At 44.1% G+C, this 21,344-nt stretch overlaps 1 protein-coding gene across 1 annotated transcript in view; it reads left to right on the forward strand.

The window, feature by feature from the left end:
• Positions 1 to 10,185: 10,185 nt before the first annotated feature.
• LOC308152016 (ubiquitin carboxyl-terminal hydrolase 22) overlaps positions 10,186 to 21,344 on the forward strand; it is a gene marked incomplete at its 5' end in the record, with an annotated part of 36,258 nt that continues 25,099 nt past the window's right edge. Inside the window, one exon of the mRNA XM_080524920.1 lies at positions 10,186 to 10,305. Coding sequence (XP_080381046.1) covers positions 10,186 to 10,305 — 120 coding nt within the window. The remainder of the gene's footprint in view (positions 10,306 to 21,344) is intronic.

Raw genomic sequence — 21,344 nt, forward strand, 5'->3', positions numbered from 1 at the left:
CACCTCCGCGGGACTTACCGCTAAGCTCCGTTCGGTCAGCGCGGTGTAGCGTGCGCCCCTCCAAGCTAACAGCTGTGTCCACAATGTTGTCATTTAGCCAGGTTTCGGTCAGAATAATCACACAGCTATCCCCTACGATGTTGTTTTTAGCAACCTGTAGTCTCAGTTCATCCATCTTGTTCGTCAGGGATCTGACGTTGGAGAGGAAAATGCTTGGCAAAGCTGGTTTGTTTGGGCTGCGTCTTAATCTTGCTAGCAGGCCTCCCCGGCGGCCACGTCGTTTCCTACGGTCTCGGCGCCGGCGTTTCCGCCTCAGGGAGGGGACTGTGAACCAGGGCTCTCCCGGTAGCCGGGCGATGTCCTTGTTAATCCTGTATTGCTCCAGGAAATCCGCCGTAACTATCTTGTCGTTTTGCGTGCCGACTTCTAATAAGTCGAGCCTGCTGTAGGTACTATACAGTATACACAACTGTTCCCTATAAGTACTAAAAAAAAAGTGAACATACAAATGTACTTAAAAACACAATGAAACACCAGTGTGGTAGCCCCCCCAGCTGCAGCGTCTAAGCGCGCGGCCATCTTGGGACATGGTGTGGGACAAGGGGGCGGCCATGAAGTGTGCCATAACTGTTGCGTACTGAGAGATTAGTTTCACAATTTAACATTTCAAAATGTCAACGTTTGTAAATGTGAGCTGTATCTCTTTGTGTTGTGCTTTTATGTTCAAGTCTGTAGTGTGTCATGTGTAAAAGTAGCATTGCTGTTGAACACAACCTTTATCATACGTTTAGTCTGTTGTTTAAGGCTTCCCACGAGACAAAATTCCGACAGAGAAGAGCAGGAATCAAGGGAAAGGTGGAGTGATCCTGTCTGGGAAGGTGTGAGGAATGATGTCTTTCTTGGAGGTTAGGAGGATGGGGAAAAGTGAAATTATTTGTGTTTCGAATCATAGCAAATAATATATCAACATAGGTATGAAGTTGTACTTTATCTAAAGATTATGTCCATACCACATGTTGAGTTATGTTGAATTGTGTTTTAACGTACAGTATGCCATAGGTTTTCACATTAAAAATACTGTAAAAACTGCTTTAGTACCAACCCTCCTAATGTTGCTTCACTCTTCTCTAAATGACTTTTCCTTGACACACATTCCATAGTGAGGCTGTTCTGTCCAGTCTGGGCCAGCTGTGTGTGTGTGTGTGTGTGTGTGTGTGTGTGTGTGTGTGTGTGTGTGTGTGTGTGTGTGTGTGTGTGTGTGTGTGTGTGTGTGCGCGCGTGCGTGTGCGTGCATGTGAGAGAGAGAGTGAGCCAGGCCAGAGAGCCTGTGGAGAAAGTTGCTTTCCTACAGAACAGCGAGTCACCACCAAGCTGCTCCAAATGTAACTGTATGGCCAGCCTGGTCTCCAACATCCTCTGGGTACACTTCAAAAACGTGGTCTGGGCACTGCGTCACATCGTGACGTCTGTAAAACCGGTTTGAGCAGACACTGTCCGGTGGAGGCTGCCTGACTGTAGGGTTTGGGTTTCCTTATGTTTTCACAGATGTTACAAGGTGCAGTAGTGGCATGGGTCATGTAATCATTGAAAACAATGGTCAAACAATGGTCAAACGGATGTGTGCACCTACATTGTTGGTGCACAGACAAGATGTTCTTCCATCATCTAAAATAAGACCATGCGTCACTGTGTATTCCCCTGACATACTGAACTGTGTATTTTGTGAAATACCAAGTTATATAGGATAACCCTGAGTGAGTGTACGGGAATACCTACCCCCTCCCTACTTTTCTGAGGTGAATCTGTTCCAAGATATGGTGTCTTTGTGCATTGTTGTAGGTTTTCAGAAGTGGGTCACCGACCAGCATCCCTGATGACGTACTTAGACTGCTACGGCTGATGCGTCATCGTTTCAGGACTTCAGCCAAACCGTTGCCTGCTTGTCCAACCACCTGAGGTGGATACTAATTTTGACTCCGGATGGGTACTCTGTGTGTTATTGAAGCTGTTGATGGCTGATCTGATATCTCTACTGACCAACGTACAAGATAAGCACAAGGACTCCCAGATCTGTTTTTCAAAACCAAGGGCAACGGCTATTCCCCAATACAGATGAGATTTTTGCCCCCTCCTTTCCTTTACAAAACCTTGAACAAGTTGTGCCCTCCCTCCTTTGAAAAAGGTTCCTTGGAAAAATACTTCCAAGGATTTGACATATGATTACCCTTGGGTACACCGCTGACGAGTGCACCCCTTCAAAAATATTCCACAGAGACGTTGTAGCTCAAATACATGCCTAGCCGTCATCGTACCTCATCTAGTCAACAATGGGTCTGAGTCACAGGGATTTGTGGCCCTATGGTCATGTAATGAAATCCTGTGTGTGGGAAATTGATTATGATGATAGGGGTACAGTGTTCTCTTCTCTCCGGGCACTCTCTCTTCTGTCTGACCTGCACAATTAATGACTCATCGCCTTCTGCCTCCCTCCCTCTGCACACCCTGTCACGTCTTCAAAAAAAAAAACATGCCACATGTGCGCCATGATTGAGCTGTAGAAAGGTATGATTGGGTCTGATAGGTCAGAATGGGAAAGAGTGTGATGTATGACAGAAGCTGTAATCCATTCTTTTATGAAAAATGTGATGAACCCATCCATATGGTGTGTGCCTTCTCAGTTGATTTGTAACTAAGCAAAAGTGTTGCGTTACCTATAAAGTAAAACTTAAAGTTCTATGTGATATATTGGCAACATTACAATATATTGTGCGGATTACCCCATCCTGCGATCTCAGACTTTATCCATCCTTGCCTCTGATGATAGCCTCTGTGATACCAAACTCGAAATGAGTTTTACACACACACACACACACACACACACACACACACACACACACACACTAACCACTCAGGTCTCGGGTGTAAGCTGTGCAAGACCAATGGATGTACCGAGTACCAAATGCCCCTCTGCACCATAGTGGACAAGACTTGTTTTGAAACATGGCACAGCTGAGGAACATTCATCCTATGCATTTTAATTTCATATACAGTACAATGTTAAGTGGCTGTTTAATTTAAACTATTTGTTTTAATTTTACTTAACCCTCCGGTTGTGTTCCCGGTCAAATCTGACCGAGAGCAACTTTCATCAATCATAAATATTGTGTTTTACATTTGATTGCCTCAAGGCCTTATGATATCCTCCACACTAGGCATTTGAACATATAAAATTGCTGACTAACCACTGGCATTGAATTTTGAGGTTTTAGTCAACTTTGTAACATCGGTGGTGTTTCCGGTCAAAAATGACCGCCATAGGAAATTAATGGATAACACAAGTTGTAACAAGCTACAACATTCCAGGATGTATCAGACCTGTTCAAATACCTCATATATAAAGTTTGACACATTTCAAACTAAACAATTAGGTGTTTGTTATGGGAACCCTTCTCTTTCCCGTGCTTATTTGCCCATCCGAACCAGACCTTCCAGACTAAACATTGTTTAGTCTGGAAGGTGTGGTTCACCTGGGGTGAAAGAGAAGGGTTCCCATAACTCTGGAAGGTATGGTTCTGATGGACACATAAGCACGGGAAAGAGAAGGGTTCCCATAACAAACACTGAAATGTATCAAACGAAACAGGTGTTTGTTATGGGAACCCTTCTCTTTCCCGTGCTTCTGAAATGTATCAAATGAAACAGGTGTTTGTTATGGGAACCCTTCTCTTTCCCGTGCTTATATGCCCATCCAGTTATTCAGGTTAACCAATAGTCTACATTGTTTATGTCTCATAACATTTTGCACAGTATATGTTGAGATGTTGAAGAACTGATCCAATGTGTTGTTTGGCAGAGATATATAGAGTTTCAGGGTGTAACTGGCCTTCTTATTTGAAATTCTCAAAAACGGAAATGAAATATTCAATTTCTACTGTGTATTTAGTCACATTACAGTAATTTGGTCATATCTATGTTCATTTCTTTTACATCTCACAGGTCTCAGCTTTCACCAGGTACCAAATTTAGCAAATTTGACCATGTAGTTTTGGAGATATGAAGCAGTTAATCAGACCGGTCTAATTAGACCGGGAACACCAAGGATGGGGGGGCAAACATGAACACAACCGGAGGGTTTAACAAGAGACTGTTTTGAGTTGCTGAAAGCACACATATAACGCTCTTAAGCAGCCATTTTAATAGCAGTTATATTATTTATGTATGTGGATGTTGTTTCTATTACATTACCTTTTGCCTGATTTGACAGCCTATGTTTTGCACTTTAATTTACCAACAATGTTTGAGATCCATTCACAGTAGCATTGTAGCATAGGATCCATCAAACAGACAAATATGTTGTTGTTTTATGTATTTGATTTACTTTTATCCTACCTGTTGACTAGGTCCAGAAAGTCATGTCATATTACTCCCATCTTAGCTTCCCTACACTGGCTCCCCATCAAATTTAGAATTCAATTTAAGGTTCTGGTCATCACTTACCTGCATACATCTGTGTCCTATTGCATCCTTACAGCCCCAGTAGGTCTCTCAGGTCCTCTGACCAGGGTTTGTTGGTTGTCCCCCATGCCAGATTAAAAACCAAAGGTGATCTGGCTAACCCCAAAAGCCTGTCTTTTTGTGTCTTGTTATTATTTGTTGTACACTTGTTATTTGTTTCTTGCTTTTATTTTCACTTGTTTACCTATTTCTTTTAACCTGCTATTACTTTTGCTCTTTAATTATGTTTTTATAGCCTATGTAAAGCACTTTGTGACTGCTGGTCTGTGATAGGTGCTATATAAATAAACTTTACTTACTTACTTACTTACCTGTATGTATTTTATACAATGGATAGTTAAGGATGTTGTGCGCATACCAAATGTTGTTTATGAATGTTATATACCAAGATTGCATTGTTTGAGTTAAATGTTTTACATTTAGTAGTATAGTAGTGCATGGCTTAAAACAGGAAAAATTATATTTTGACACTCTTAAACTAGTATCAATCGAAGAACTCCATACAATGAATGAATGAAAGAATGTAAATAACTGTATTTTAATGGATTTTCTATGATCTTAAAAACAATGTTATTTTACTGTAATTTTACAGCTTTTGACTGGTAACCCAGTGTATGAATGGGGTTTGGACTTGAAGGTCCTGCTAGTGACACATTCAGTCAATCTACTTTTAGATTGCCTGGGACAGAATAGCTAAGCCCTCAGTATCATAATGAAGCTTGTTTGTAATATGGTCACTTTGATGGCATTATTGCATTAAATCTGGTGTTATTGCTGTGAAGATGAGAGGCAGGCTAAACAAACATTGCAGTCACTGAGTTTTTAGATAAATCAATGAAGCGCACAGCCGAGAAAAGCTAGACTGTTTGAAGGATTTAGCATTTTGTGTGTGTGTGTGTGTGTGTGTGTGTGTGTGTGTGTGTGTGTGTGTGTGTGTGTGTGTGTGTGTGTGTGTGTGTGTGTGCGCGCGTGTGTTTATGTATGTGACTGAGTAAGAGAGTGTGCATTTGGAGGAAATGTTCCATTACCAATGAGGGAATTGTATTGATTATCTTATTAACGTTTCCCTTTGATCACAAATGAATCCAAACAGTCTCTTGTTGGCCACTCTGGCTGCTTACAGAGATATGAATAGTAACAGGACTCAATGTTCAACATATTTTAATGACTCACCTCAAATAGTTGTGTATCTCCCACGCACTCAATCATGCAATGACTTAATTATACATTCAATATGTTGTAAATGTCATATTGCACAGAATCTAAAAGGGAAGTGGGTAGCAAATGCTTGACTGCTTTCCTCTCACTAAAGTGCTGGGGGAGGTTAAGTGTTTGTCTTAAAAATCTAAGCTGATTGACAAGGACTCTGCAAGAGTTCTAGCTACTGCCCTCATTCAATGCCATGTTTACTATGCTAGTACTTCATGTTTACTATGCTAGTACTTCATGTTTACTATGATAGTACTTCATGGTTACTATGCTAGTACTTCATGGTTACTATGCTAGTACTTCGTGGTTACTATGATAGTACTTCATGGTTACTATGCTAGTACTTCATGGTTACTATGCTAGTACTTCATGTTTACTATGCTAGTACTTCATGGTTACTATGCTAGTACTTCATGGTTACTATGCTAGTACTTCATGGTTACTATGCTAGTACTTCATGGTTACTATGCTAGTACTTCATGTTTACTATGATAGTACTTCATGGTTACTATGCTAGTACTTCATGTTTACTATGATAGTACTTCATGTTTACTATGATAGTACTTCATGTTTACTATGATAGTACTTCATGGTTACTATGCTAGTACTTCATGTTTACTATGATAGTACTTCATGTTTACTATGATAGTACTTCATGGTTACTATGCTAGTACTTCATGTTTATTATGCTAGTACTTCATGTTTACTATGCTAGTACTTCATGGTTACTATGCTAGTACTTCATGTTTACTATGCTAGTACTTCATGGTTACTATACTAGTACTTCATGTTTACTATGCTAGTACTTCATGTTTACTATGCTAGTACTTCATGTTTACTATGCTAGTACTTCATGTTTACTATGCTAGTACTTCATGGTTTGGGGCCTTATCTTAACTATTGAGTCCATGAGTAAACTTAAGATATCTCAAAATAAGTTGACCGGAGTTGTGTTGAAGTTGAGTCCATGTACTCACATAGGCAGAAGCTGCTTTCAGGAGCTAAACTGACTGCCTGTTGAGGCTGATGTTAAGATCTCTGCATTGCTGCCTGAGATCCTGTGCGGCAGGCACAATTGGGTGTCTCGGCTTGAGACACCGGGAGGGCTCCGCTGTTATAGTGAGCCTATCATGGAGCAGATGGTTATTAAGCTCCACGGCCCGGCAGGCCGTGGGGTCTCTGAAGCTAGTGAACTCTAAGTTCACAACAAGTGGAAAACCTTGTGCAAACTGCGAATCACCAAGCGAATAGAGAGCATTCAGCATCCGTGCATGTTGATGTGGCGTGGCAAACACCTTCTCGTGGTGCCCCCCGTAAGTAGCTAATGACTGCTAAAGGCAAGAAGCGAAACAAAGTTTGCCGACCAGGGCCCCTCACCCGGGCTGGTGTTCGGCAGCAGCCGGGGGAGAGGTTTGCTGACCTCGAACCCAGAATACTGCAGCTGAACACCGAAGGACTAACCCCCAGTCAATCCACTGCTCTGCCTGTTGACATGCTCTCCTCTCCGCTCCTTTGCCACCCTCTTACCACTCCCCTGCCACCATCTTCCTGTTATGGTAAATAAAAAGTACAGACACACAAAGTCATGTTTATTGTTTGGCTTGTAGAAAAACAGAAGTAGAATGTGGCTGCAACATGAGTCAGTTTGTTCCCATACTGGAGCGAGTTTGTTTTAATTATAAGATATTATCCAATAATAAACCTCCAAAGCGTTCGTTAGAGAGCTTGCAGAGGAGACAGTACGTTTAGCCTCTCCCACCCTGTGGACAAGCATTGGCCTCACTTCAAAGATAATTTAACCCTTTATGAGTTCAGACTAGAAGTTAGACAGTTGTTCCAAATGTCAAGAGCTCTGTAGCAGCATATTACTTCAGATGAACACTTTGATGTGCAAAAGTATAAAGAGTCAGATCTACATTTCTCCAGTATGTACTGTATCTTTGACCAGGGCATGGTCTCATGGCCAAACGATAAGCTTTTGGACAGTCTGAATTTGACTGATCTATTATTAACTTTTGGTATGCAATATTACATTTCCCATGCAATATTGCATTTCCCTTCTTCCCCTCAATGGCTTACACAACATCTCCAATGTGTTAAAGTGCAAGTGTTGGTGGACAGATGCATCTAATCTTCTCTCGGTCCACTGCAGTCAAGCATGTTAAACGGCGGAAACTTTTTTGTCAGTGTTTGTTTAGTCCCTAAAAAAAGTATACAAAAAAGGCATACAAAGCAACATATTATTAGGCCATTATTGCTATTGGAAATACATGCACAATATAGAACACCAGCCACAATTCCAACAATTCCAGCTGATACCTGATTTCCAAGTAAACACCAGAGAGATGTCTCCTGGAACACCCTGCTGTAAACCAGGTAGTCACAAAACAAACAGAGGGGGAATCACGATTAAGAGAAAGACTGAATGTGTATGTGAGCCTGTGTTTACTTCCATCAGCTGTTTTCCTGTGTAAACAGTAATTAACAACCTAAAGAGGGAAGTCATTAACAACAACCAAGCATTCCCAGACATTATGATTCTGAACAACTTGATTACAGCAATTTGGGGCTGGTAAAGCCATATCCTAATGGCCCATCCACAGGCCCAAGGTTAATTACAGCAGCCATTGTACCGTAATGTGAAACAAAATGTTCAGAACAGGGCTCCATCAACAGTGACCTAATGACAGACTGAAGTGGGTTTCATATAAGTGAGTTCCAATGGTAATTATTAGAAAATTAAAAGGACTGCACATAAGCGCCGATCTTCAGACCACTGAACCAGATTGACTGAGACTTGATGTAGTAATTGTATTACAATTCCAGGTATTTTTTTTATTTCTCTTTTTACAATTTCCATGCAAAACTTACATTTTCGAATCCTGATTGGGATTAGAATCCTTATGGGATTTATATGGACCACAAACCATAAGAACAGTCCTATAGTATCCTATACCTACAGTACATATCTGGTTTCAAAATGGGATTCTTTTTTTCAAAAATGATTTTCAATATGATTTCTATAAAATAACGATTACTATAGAAACATATCCTGCATGCCATGACCTTACATGTTTTGAAACAAATAATTGTTATTTTTATTTTTCTAATATATATATATATATATATATATATATATATATATATATATATATAAGGTGGACCAAAGCCTCTTTTTCTAATATAAATCTCTGTGTGTACTGCCCAGGACAACAGATTTGTTTGGCTGTGCTCTATAGCAACAGTGCACTCTAGTGGTTTTTGAACACCAATACATCATAACACCAATATATCATACACCAGAGTGCTATGGCTGCCAGCACATACTGTATTTAAATAACACAGGTGTATAACTTTTTCAACAGTCGTCAAGAAGCTTAATTTGTGGTAAAGAGATGATTAACTGAGGTGGTTGAGGTATCTAGATTTGATGTTTAACAGGGGGCTCGAGGAAGTACTAACATAAAGAAATATTAACCTGGTGCTGGATGACAGAGAAACTGGTTTCAAAATAAGTTAATTAATCATCATACAATTAGATTTTCATTGTGGCACATCAGAAAAGTGTTCAATTAAAGCTAGAATAATTTCAGAGCAATATCAAATCTAACCACTAGATGTCAACCTCTAATTGTAAAACAATGATATGACATATTTTTCCGATCCTTGAGCTTTGGACCTTGGACAAATGGACACCTTACAATTCTGTTATCGGAACAGACGAATAATTTCTGACCATTTCTCTCTTTAGCAGCACACCTAATTTCTTATACCCGCTCTATTGAAGGAGAAGGACTCCGCTACAATGCCGAACAGCCACTCACTCATTCACAAGACTGGCCAATAGGTCTGACTGGTAGTGGATCAGTTGCGGGCGGAACAAGTTATGTCAATCAAATAAAAATGTGATTTAAACAACCAGTGAGCGACACAGGCTGTATTTCAATCTAGCCGATTGGTTGTTTTAGACTGCTGAGAACGCCTACTAATTGAAAAGACACGTCGTTGTACCAATTAAAACGATATCCTCGCTGCAAAGGGGGTGCGGCTTAAACGGGAAATCGCGTCCTTTTCCAACTAACATGTGACGACATTTCTTTGTGTTAGCAAATCATGTTTTGCTTTGGGCGGGCTTGTTGAAGCTCGCGGTGTGCTGTAGAAATTAGCACAACCTACCATTAAAAAAAGAGTCGTGAGAGTGGAAGTGGTTGAGGATAAAAGGCAACTGTCAGACACAGACGGGAATATAATTTGTGAAGACAGAGAGCGATTTTTAGTATACACAAGTATACAGAGGACGCATTTGTCAGATGTCCGAGTCGTATTTTGGATATTGTCTCTTGGCTGTCCCATTTCCAAAGCGGAAACCATTTCTGGACAGCTAGCTTCGAGGCTAGCTTTGCTAACTCTCCAGGAACACGTTTCATCATCTAACAAACTCAACTGAATGTTGTTTCTGTCATGAGTCCGGCCGGGTGCCCCCATGTGAACGGTTATAAGGTGGACAATTGGAAACAAAACCTACGAGTCATATACCAATGCTTTGTTTGGAGCGGGACTGCTGAAGCCAGGAGACGAAAGGTAAAACACAGGAATGCCCAAAAAACTGTGAAGCAAAAAAAATGGAATATCTGCACGTTACACAGACAGAGGCGCTTGTGATGCCCTTACACAGTCTGAAGCACTCCTACATTCACCCACATAGCTACTACTACACGGCACGGGTCTGGTTCAATGCAGACACATTGTAGCTAAATGAATGTTTCGACCGGGAATGAGACTAGCTAGCTGATCTGTGGGGGGGTGTGCAGCGAGCTGCTCTGACTGGCTCTGTCTGGAGGACCAACAACAAGGCACGGAGCCACAATGTTGCGCTGCGCTGGATTAGCTCGTTAGCTACTTTCTGTCAGAGTCATTCTGAAGAAGTCATTGAAGCTGTGTGGCGTTCAATCTGCCCCACAGCTCTGGTCTTCTGAGTCAGTGATGCCCTGGGAGTTTCACTATAGCTAGCTTAGCCAGTTGCACTGTTGTTAGCTTGGACTAGCTTTGCTAAGCTCATACAAAACAAACGCCAGCCAGCAGTACTTGGACAGTCAGTCAAATGAGCGAGATACCTAGAACAGTGGAGATGAAACCCCGATAACCACGTTAACCAAACATGTTACATCATATAGCTAGATTTATAGATGGATCGTTTGCATTGGCAGAAATCGCTTTCCAGATGATGTATCCTAACGTTTGCTTTGATTTTAGCTACACCCAATATCTCATCTTGACCAATTTGACCCATCCAGTTGTTGGGCCAGCTACATCATCATCATCATCATCATCATCATATCATCTTGTAACACGCCACTTATCCTACTCAGTCCTGCTTGCAAGCTAGCACCTAATGAGAGTAACCGTTACATTCTCCTGCTTGCTATTGTAGCACACGCCGTCCTATAATAAACACATATGTATTTTCGAAACTCGTGAATGGTTGGCTGCTTTATCAGATCCAGTCATTGTCACACACTCCCCCCGAGCCCCCTCACCCGTCTGCATTGTTCAGTGAGACATGCACCCCATCCCCACCCTTATCATTCACTCGAGAGTCTCAGTGAATGCAGGTAACCTCGCACACTTTACTATTTTGTTCCACCATCTGCTCCCCGCCCACGCGAATATTACACCATCCCAGCTTTAGAGTTACCTCATTTTCATTATGTCTCAAAATGTTCCTAAACTAGTTAAAGATGTAGCTCTCGTAGGTAGCCCCGCACTTATCATTCAACATTTCTTGCAAGCTCTCTCAGATAGGTTTTGCTTTGAAAACATCCCAATGTATCGTTTGCAATGATTGCTTGTGTACTCGTATCATAGCTGATTATGATTTGTTTTTCAGTGGCAATCCCAGCACATCTTACATGTGTCATACATTTTTATTTCGTTGTTGATGAAATAGGTGCTTCAGCATGATGCGGGATGGACAGCATTGGTGAGTTGAAACAAACACCCCCTTTATCCTTGCACTGACATTCGTAGAGGACAGTCCACCAAAGGCTGGCTTGCTTTCCCCTTTTATTTTCCCACATAGTGCCATGACATTGATTGTTTTGATTATCCAATGTTTTGTAACGAACATTATTTGGTCCTAGTCTATGCCATAGTTAGATTGATGCATCATAAAATATATGCACATATGGGTGGGTGGGGAGAATGGATAGCATGTAGTATCGCAGCACTTGCTGGGCTAAAGCTATAGCTCAACTGCATTGACTATTGTGAGTGCGATCATGGCAGAGACAGGCTCGTTAAAGCAAACAGCTCAAGCTGGATGGTCGATGACCCTTTGTTTGTACAGCGCTGCAGTCACTAGGCCTGGCTGTTAACACAGTGCCCCGTTCTCCCTCTCCTGTACATCATCATGATTAACTTTGCTTTTCACCCCACAGTCACAGAGTTCTCTTTTGAAAGTAATTAACCGGAGCTTCCTCTGAAGCCTGCTGTGTGCACACACTGCACAGCACGGAGCAGCACTCCCCGAGGTAACCGCCAGGCCAGGGCTGCAGCAGCTCAGCGAGCCTGGGAGCCAGACCCTGAAATGGAATACAGCACATGGGACCTGCTCATCCCAAATGCAGCAGATCTTTCCTGTCTCTGTGTCTCAGATCTAAGGCCTAAGCTAAATCCCATGGCAGTTAATGTAGACTAGACTTGGTGCAGTGGGCCCCTCTATACCAGCTAGGTGGCTGTGCGTATATTGTGCTGTTTTGATGCCCACTGACTCTGGCTCACTCTTGTTCATCCTCCTCTCTCTGAGTGCGAGTATGAGGCTATTAGCTTTTGGCACCCACCACTGAGTTTGCCCAGATGAATCAGGGACACAGCTCCTTTCTTGTGTTATTGTGCAGCCAGTTACAGGAATTCAGGTTCATTGTCACAAGTCCCCTCTGTGCTGTGTACAGTTTTGAAAGCCTCACTGTTTCTGCACTCAGCCCAGCCAAACACTACAGTTTTGTTTAGCGTCATGAGTCTTGGAACTATGTAGCCTGTTATGCAAACAGAACAAAGCATCAAAGGTAGGCAAATTCATCACTATGAGATGAGGGTTTGATGGTCCCTTGGTTGTAACTTGAATAAGGACAATTTGCCCAAGGTTAAATTCTCCCACATCTTCATGCCTCAGCATGCAGAAGCTTAATATCTTCAAACCAGCATGCAGTTTTTATTGCGAGGACTTCCCCTTTACTGTAAGGATGTTTTCAACCTTTCTCACAGCCTGGATACCTGCCCAGTTATCCGCTAGGCCTTTGGTGTTCTTATGGATCCCTCAGCTCCCTCAATTTCTCTGTCTCTCATTTCTTTCCCAACACTTTTTATTGCTATAAAGAGGAAATATCCTGCCCAGTTAAGTGTGTGTGTGTGTGTGTGTGTGTGTGTGTGTGTGTGTGTGTGTTCCCACCCCCGCACGCACCCCGCCAGCCAGTCTGACTAAGAACTAGATAATCTAAAAGAGACTAGGTCAAATTGACATGACATCCATGTCCTTGGGATTGTGAAGGGAGCCTGAAGTTAGTCTTAATTATTATGTAATCTCATGAGGAACTCTATAATCATAACCAATCTCACTCTCCAAGAACAGTCAGCTGTCCTTGCAGCAGAGGATATACGTCTAGCTTAGGCCTGGTTGAAGGCATCCACAACTGGATAGATGAGAGCACTCAGACACCATCTGCCTTTGTTCTACTTCCACATTAGGATCTTTTCTATTATATCGTGTCTATTTTGATTTGACCCTGTGAGGATGTTTGTTCTTTTATCTGACACCATTGGCAGATAAGGACTCTCCGTTACTATGGCCGTACTCATCCAAGAGGGAGTCCAATTATCTGGTGAGAAGCTTTTGATGTATGTTGAATGCTGCCTCCCATTTCGCCACCCTTCTCCATAAGTGTGCACTTCCCCACTAGGATTGAGAAGAATAGGTTACGCATGGGCTCCTAAACTAAACCGTCGCCTATCTATATCCATGTGAGCAAGTGCACACTTAAGGGGAATGGTGGAGAAATGGGACGCAGCCTGAGTTCGCCTGTAGAGGAATCGACTTTGCCTTTGTTCAAACGAGGGGGTGGTATTACCATATTACTGTCCATGGCAGATATGCATATCTCTGCTAACCCTGGGTTTGATCATTGATCTACCGCAGTAACATCCAAATGCTGTACTTTTATGAGTCAAGTTTTGCATGGCTTTACCACGCTGATATGTCAAGGGCACATGGCCAGTAATATGCTGAGCTATATTTCTGCCTGGCCTGTCACCCAACAGTGCTCTTGACCCCTCTGCTCTTCTCACCTAGCTTATGACACACTGCAGGAACACCAAGCCCTGAGGCTTAGAATCAGCCAGTGCCATCCCTTAGGCTAGCCCTTCTCTGGAAGAGTAGAGAACACTGCACATGCATATCCGTTTTTCTCAGTCCGGTGGCAATTTCTCCCAGAAGATTATCATTTTAGTTTAGTTTTTTTAGGCATGCACCCAGCTACATGGCTTCTGTTCACAGTGACAAACGATACCCCTAATGGTGTTTGAAGGGTGTACTTATCTCCACTTCTGTCGCAGGTGCCATCGCTGTAGCTCAGGGCTAGTGTCGGTGTTTTTGTTTTGTTTTTAACAGCTCTCCTACACCTGTTCGAGGCGCGTCTGGCTTGCTGCTGTGCCCAACATGGGGCCCCCCTGGCAGGGCAGGTGGATGGGTGGATTACTGATGCAGAGAGAGAGAGAGAGAGAGAGAGCAGGAGGAGAGAACGCTGTCTGGCTCGCTCTGCTCAGGTGCACCGCTCGGCTGTCAGAAAGGACAGTGGTTCCCGCCCCCACCCTACATTGATTCACTTTCACACCTCTACCCCTCACACACACGCACACACACACACACACACACACACACACACACACAGATACCCTATGTGTAGTTATAGCAGGGGAGACATATGGAGGTAGAAGTAGGAGGACAGGCTCCATTCCATGCATTACTACAATGAGCATGTCCTCCACCAGCCTCCCCTGAGCTACAGCTACAATGTTTTTCCTCTCTTCAAATGGTGCACTTATATCTTCAGTGCATCTTATTAGAATAGTCACCTTGAGTGTTAGAAAAGCTACATCAGCCTCTGTTGTGATTGTTTGTGTAGATATGTGTGTTGTGTCAATGTTGGCACAGGCAGATGAAAGACGAAGCGTCACTGAGAAAGGAATCCATTCCAGTTCACTAGATCCTTATCTTTATTTTTGGCCTGGGAAGGGATTAGACAGTGACACAAACGCATAGTAGACATATTTGCTCGCAGTGATTGGCGCACACAGGGACAGTGCGGGACTTTCTTCCTCAGCAGCAGGAACGGAAAGGTGGTCTTTGTCTGCCACTGTTCGGCAAATCTCTCTTTCTCTCTCAGTCCTCAGTCCTCCACAAACACCCGCCCAGTGAGCTGTCATCCTCACCGCCTCCAGCTAAAATCTATTCCCAGTCGATTCATGGGAGCCTTGGTGGAGAATCTGTCACCTGCTCTGCATCCAGGCCCAATCTCCCAGCTGACGAAGTGAACGCTGCCATGACGGTTCATTTGAGTTTGTTTGTTGTCATGACAACGCTGCTTGGTGCATCCACATTTCATTTTACTCATCTCCCGTATATACAGCGTCCGACTCCTACCCTATCTTGACCCTCTGATGTCCTTTCTGAACACACAGTCATTGTCTTTTATTAGGTCCCCAAGTGCCATTCACATGGTGGCACTGAAACAGGCGTATGCCCTGTGGACAGAACAATTAAAGCAAATTGAGCGATGCATAAAAGATAGCCCATTAAGGAAGAGTGAGGGGGAAAAACAAATAGATTGAGCACTTCCATCCTTGGCTTTCAACATTCAACATTGGCCTAATATGTCAGAGTGATTCCCTTGTGTTACTCAAATGTTGAAGTTGCGAGCGTTTCTACTGTAAGAGCCGTGGAGTGGCAAGTATTATCCACTTATTATGTCTACTTCCATCCTGTCCTCTTCATACCTTTCTCTAACGCTGTATTCCTGTGTGTGTTTAGACTGCTAGCCCTGATGTTTCTCTTCATTTAAGTTTATCTTCTGCCAGATGGCAATGTGTCCGTCTTTGGCTCCAGGATCTGGCAGCACCACTTAAAACTGTCCTTCCTAAAGTACATGAAGAAGAAGCTGCAGAAAGTAAGCAAAGCGTGGAATGCCTGCCCCTGTTTCAGAGGTTCCTGGCACTCTGCGTCCCCACAACTTATTCATAATTCATAGTTTATGAATGGGTAAAAAGGTGGAGAGATGGAACTGAATATTCATGAAGGGCATGGTTATTTATGTTGTGTGCTCCCCCATTTCTCTTTCTGGACTCAGCTTAGTGGAGGGCCTAGTTCTCTGTGCTGTTTACCCGGAGAGTGGTGCTGCTGCTGCTGAAACCTGCTCCCCTGTAGGACTGCCATGCTTAACCCAGTAGTTATTATCCTCCGATGAGTGGAAATGGCTGCAGATGAAATAAGGAGGGACAGTATTTCACAGCTCCGATGGCTTTTGAAGAAGAGGCGCTTTGATTTACGAAGAAAGGGTCACGACGAGAACGCGCCTGAGCCTGACGAAGAGTTTTGCATTTTTATTATTTTATTATTTGATAAATCATCCTGTAGGATCAGAGGAACTGTTTCTATTCCCCCACCCATCACACAACTCACTCTTACTCCTTTGATGAAGGAGAATACAGAGAACGAGAGGGGGAAATGGTGGTTGACTAGAGAATTGGGGCGGATGTTCGTAGAGGGTGAATCATGAGGATATCACATTGGTTTCCTGTCCGGCCACTGGTATCACTTTTTTTTTTTTTTTTCATTCCATCTGCCCTGGCGTTAATATCTTCTCTCTCCCCCCTACTGCATACCCCCTACCCAACCCTACACAGAGCAGCTGATCCCACTACTCTCATAAGACCCCCCCCGCGCGCGCTTTGACGTCACAGGCCCTTATCTGCATGCCATTGAAGCGTCAGGAGGATCCATCCATTATCCTTTAGACCCCGCCCTTTCTCAGTCCTTACCCCCTCACATCCTCTCTCTTTCCCACTCCTCCCTTTCCCTGCTCCCCCTCTTCCCTTTCCTGGCTCCTTCACCACCCCCTCCTCTGTATCACCCCAACCGAGTCCAAGCAGATTGTCAGTGGGCTGTGTGATCTGACAGGCTTTGGTTCCTGGCCCATGCCCAAGTCTTCCCCCCCCTCCCTCCCTTTCTCCTCGGCCTAGCAGAGGAGCTGGCTGATGTGGGTGTCTGTGTCTGTCAGCATGCCTGCGGCTGGGTGCCTGAGGCCAAACAAAGGGAATAAAGCCTCCATCACCAAACCCTTCTTCTAGCCCTGTCCCCCCAGCCAGTCAACCCATCAGCCTGTCCCTTTAGTCTTAGGTGTTCCTAACCGGTCCTCTCCTGTCACGTCCCGCGCCCCTCAACCCCCCCCCCCCAAATCCAATCCCTAGTCTCTGGCCATACTGCTACCTCTTGGCCTTTCATATTCTTCAGGACCAGAAACAACCCTGGGCGTGGGACTGTAGGTGAAATTACGCCGGATCCTGATTGTATTTGGAGAGACGGTAAGGGTTTCTACCGTAGCCTATTGCTTTATGCTGCCCTGTCTTTTCAGATCAGCGTTGGCAAAGGAGAGGAGTCATTTGGGAAAGGGCTATTTGGCCACCTCCCAGGGCTTTGTCTTTGGAAAAAGCTTGAGCTATATACTCCGTTATAAGAGGGCACCACTGGTAAAGATATTGACACCAGCATGTGAGTTTCGGAGAAAGGATGGGCAGGCACCGTTTGAGCCTTTTTAAGCAGACTGGTAAGCTTGGACTGAGGGCAACCACAGAGGGGAGGCCTCATGAAAAATGCATGGACAAGGTTGAGAGGACAACCATAGTTTTTGTTGGGCTTGCAGCTGTGTGCGTGCATGGGAGAGGGTATGTGCTTTTGTGTGAATATTCTTAGCGTGCTGTTTCTTCTTAGCGTTTGTTTGGGGCGGATGGTTTAGGGTTTGTTCTGTTGAAGATTAGGTCCATGTGTGCTGTGGGGTGTTAGGATTAAGTGTGTGTGTGGCACGGCGCATCCCCCTCAGCTTCTTCTCCCTGACTGGATGAGCTCAACCCCTCGACCACACCGTCTTCTCTCTCTCTCTCCCTCCCTCTCTCCTTCTGTAAGCCACTGCCCTCCTGCAGTGGCTTTGCCGACCAGAGGCGGGGCTATGCATCTGTCCACGAGATCCTGAGCAGCCATCACTACTGCAAGGCATGCTGGGAGCAGCCCACTCAGCCAATGGACTGACTCTCTGAACCCCTAGCCAGCACCACCATCTGGCTAATGGCCTGTCCATCACTCACCGGGGCAGGGCGGCCCAAAAACCAGGCCCCATCCATCACTTTGAGTGTGGACACTCAATTACTCTCTTATTGTTCATCTCTGGACCCTGCCGACAGCCTCATAGGGCCTTTTGTTCGAGGTGTTTCTTTTCCTTTGTGAATTAGAGGAGGTTTGTGATCATTAGTTTGTGACTTCACCACACTATCACTTTTAAAAGCAATTTAGTGTCATAATAGTCCCTCCGAGCTACGAGGATAGCGCTTATAGATTTTCTTGGAGATAATTGGTCAGGGTATTGTCGTGTTTTGGGCTCTGCCTCATAATTGGTGCCTTGGGATTTTTCCTGGGGAGATTGTGTGCTCCGATTGGCTTGGTGATTTTGCCCGGAAGGAACCACTTACATTGCTGCTGGGAGTCTTGAGTCATAACATCATTGTCTGTACGCGTGAGTGTGTGTGCGCGTGCGTGTTTGTGGGGGGTGAGCGATTGTATGTGGGCATCTGGTAGCTCAGAGGCTTGACAGACGACCATGTAGCTCTGTCTTTGTTCAGGTGGCTTTGGCTGTTCACCATCTGCACACACACACACACACACACACACACACACACACACACACACACACACACACACACACACACAGTCTCTCTGGAAGCCTAGTGGTTGTGTTGTTGTTATTTGTGCAACCTTGGTTTGACAAACATTCAACACCATGAATGTAGGTTTGGTGTGTGCCAAAGTCCTCTAGGCCTTTGATGTTCTTATGGATCGCTCAGCTCAGTTTCTCAGTCTCTCAACTCTTTCCCAACACTTTTTGTTGCTCTAGAGAGGAAATATATTGCTCTGTGTGAGGTGTGCGTGCGTGTGTGTTCTCACTTGTTCTCGTGACGTTGGTTAGCCAGCCGATGTTATTTTTTTGTATCATTCCCAATACGTATATCTCACAGTAAGTGTGGAGGTGCCTCTCGTTCTGTAATTAGCAGTGAGCTGGCTGTGCCTTCTGATCTCTGTAGCCTACATGGAGAACACAACATGCCTCCCCTCTAATGAGACGACTCTACAGTGGAGCAAACATCCTAGAAGCTACACCCTTCATCACACTTACACACAGGCGGGCCGCCACGAATGAATTTCCTCCGCCACTAATTGATTCAGACAGTCCACTTTGATTCAGGCTGCGCAGAAAGGCAGCGAGTTATTATGACCGGAGAACAGAAAAAAATCAGATTGAAGCTAGATTTAGGCCGCTTCCAGACCAACATTTCGTTACGATTTAGGGCGTAGTTATTTACAATATGTTACAATTAACCTCGTTGTTTGTGTTCGCACTGCAATCGAGACTGAATCGCTCTCAACAGGCGCGCGGTGCGAGGCGACGCGCTTTCAAAACAGTTTTGTGGTTAGTCAGAATTTAGCGGGACACACGCCGGTGCCTTTAATCCCATATCCTAATCGAAAATGCAACATCATCAGCGACGACTGTGGGTTATTGCATTTACTGCTTATTATCTTTCTGTTATGCTAATAAATGTAGATCCACACAGGTATACAAACTGAGCTCCGTTTACTGTCAAGTGCCATTCATTCTGACAACACACACACACAGGTCGTAAAGCTCTAACGGACGTACAGAACGTGACGTCGTAAAGTGCAACAAAGTGCTGCAATGACATACTGTCGTACATAACACTGCTGTTCTCTGGTTCATGTTGTTATACCAGTGCTCAGTATAGAGTATTTTAAATGAACATTCGTAATGTATGTCTCTGATGTTCATGGTCAATTAAATCAGCCTATTTTGTGAAACAAATAATGTTCCCGCTAATGGGTTAACCGAGCATTCTCGCACCTAAGGTGCAAGCACCTAGCTTCGAACTATTCATAGCAATATGCGCGGGGCAAAAATAATCTATTGCCTCTAAAATCACCACGAACAGAACGGCGGAGGTTACGGGTAAGCAGGGCTCATGTTGGTGTCCTCAAAGGTAAGAGTTGGTTTTCTTTAACTCAACTGATAGCATTACCTTGCTGTTGTTGTTTACCGAATGCTCCATCTGATGTCACACTAATTTTACTTGTGTAAACAGTTAATGAGTAACGTTAGCCGGTTTTGTGCGTGTACTCTAATGTAGGCCTACTTCGTATTGATCGTTCTGTGTGTGTGTGTGTGTGTGTGTGTAATGCGCGTTCCGCATGTTCCGCTGCAGCTGTAGGATATATTGATGTTTGATCACTGTTAAAGGAGCATAGTCTACTACTAGCTACTGAGATGCTAACCCGCGGACTCTGGTTGACGCGCCGAGCGTTCTAGTTTGATGTGTTTGCTGTTGGTTATACAAGATCCGTAGTCATTGGTTTGCTGCATAATAAACCTTTATTGCGTTACTATGTGCCATCTATGGCTTAATCACTGGTACAAAACAATAACAATAACAAACTCAGCGCCCTTGCGGTCAAACCTATTTGCCCTTCCGGGGTCAACACCTGACGATAACAACAAATGTGCTACCTTAAATACACCTGCCTCAGGTATTGTGACAGCGCCACCCCATGCCCACACAGTGAATTACAACACATATCACAGGACCATATCTGGCTCCTACAATCACCTTCTATATAAAATCACCTGCTCGGCTTTAATGACCTAACCGCTATTTAAGAAATTATAATTGTTGCCACCCTCTAGTTTTTGGTGAAACTACGTCTTTGTTTTGAGCGCCAGTGCGCGTTTTATGCGCGTGCACGCGAAAAAAAAATCGTAACCGCTCCGCCACTAATGGGAAAAATCCTGGAGGAAACACTGCACTCACACTATTCCATTTGATATCTCCCCTCCCCTGGAATAAGCCTGGCTCTGCCTCGGTCTAGAAGAAGAAGGAGATATAACAGGCCAACCGTATGTTATGTTATGTGTTTGTGACGGTATGGGGCCGTGTTCCTCACTCACTATTCTGTTTCATCTACCCCTGCTGCCCGGGGATGAGGTAGGGTGAAGTCTTGTGCTGTGTGTACGCCTGTATGGGGCCTCTAGCTTTAGGCGTGTGTGTGTGTGTGTGTGCGCCCGTCCGTCCCGTGCCCGTCCATGTACCTGCCTCTCTACCTGCCTGTTTGTGCCTTGGTGTGGCAATACAGCATCTAGGCTGTGTGTGGCTGCCTGTCTGGAAGGCCCTGATGTAGGCAGTAAAGTGTGTGTGGTGTGTGGTGTGTGTGTGTGTTTGGTGTGTGTGTGTGTTTG

Source organism: Nansenia antarctica (assembly GCF_963989245.1).
Source record: "Nansenia antarctica genome assembly, chromosome: 2".
NCBI classification, from domain to species: Eukaryota; Metazoa; Chordata; class Actinopteri; order Argentiniformes; family Microstomatidae; genus Nansenia; species Nansenia antarctica.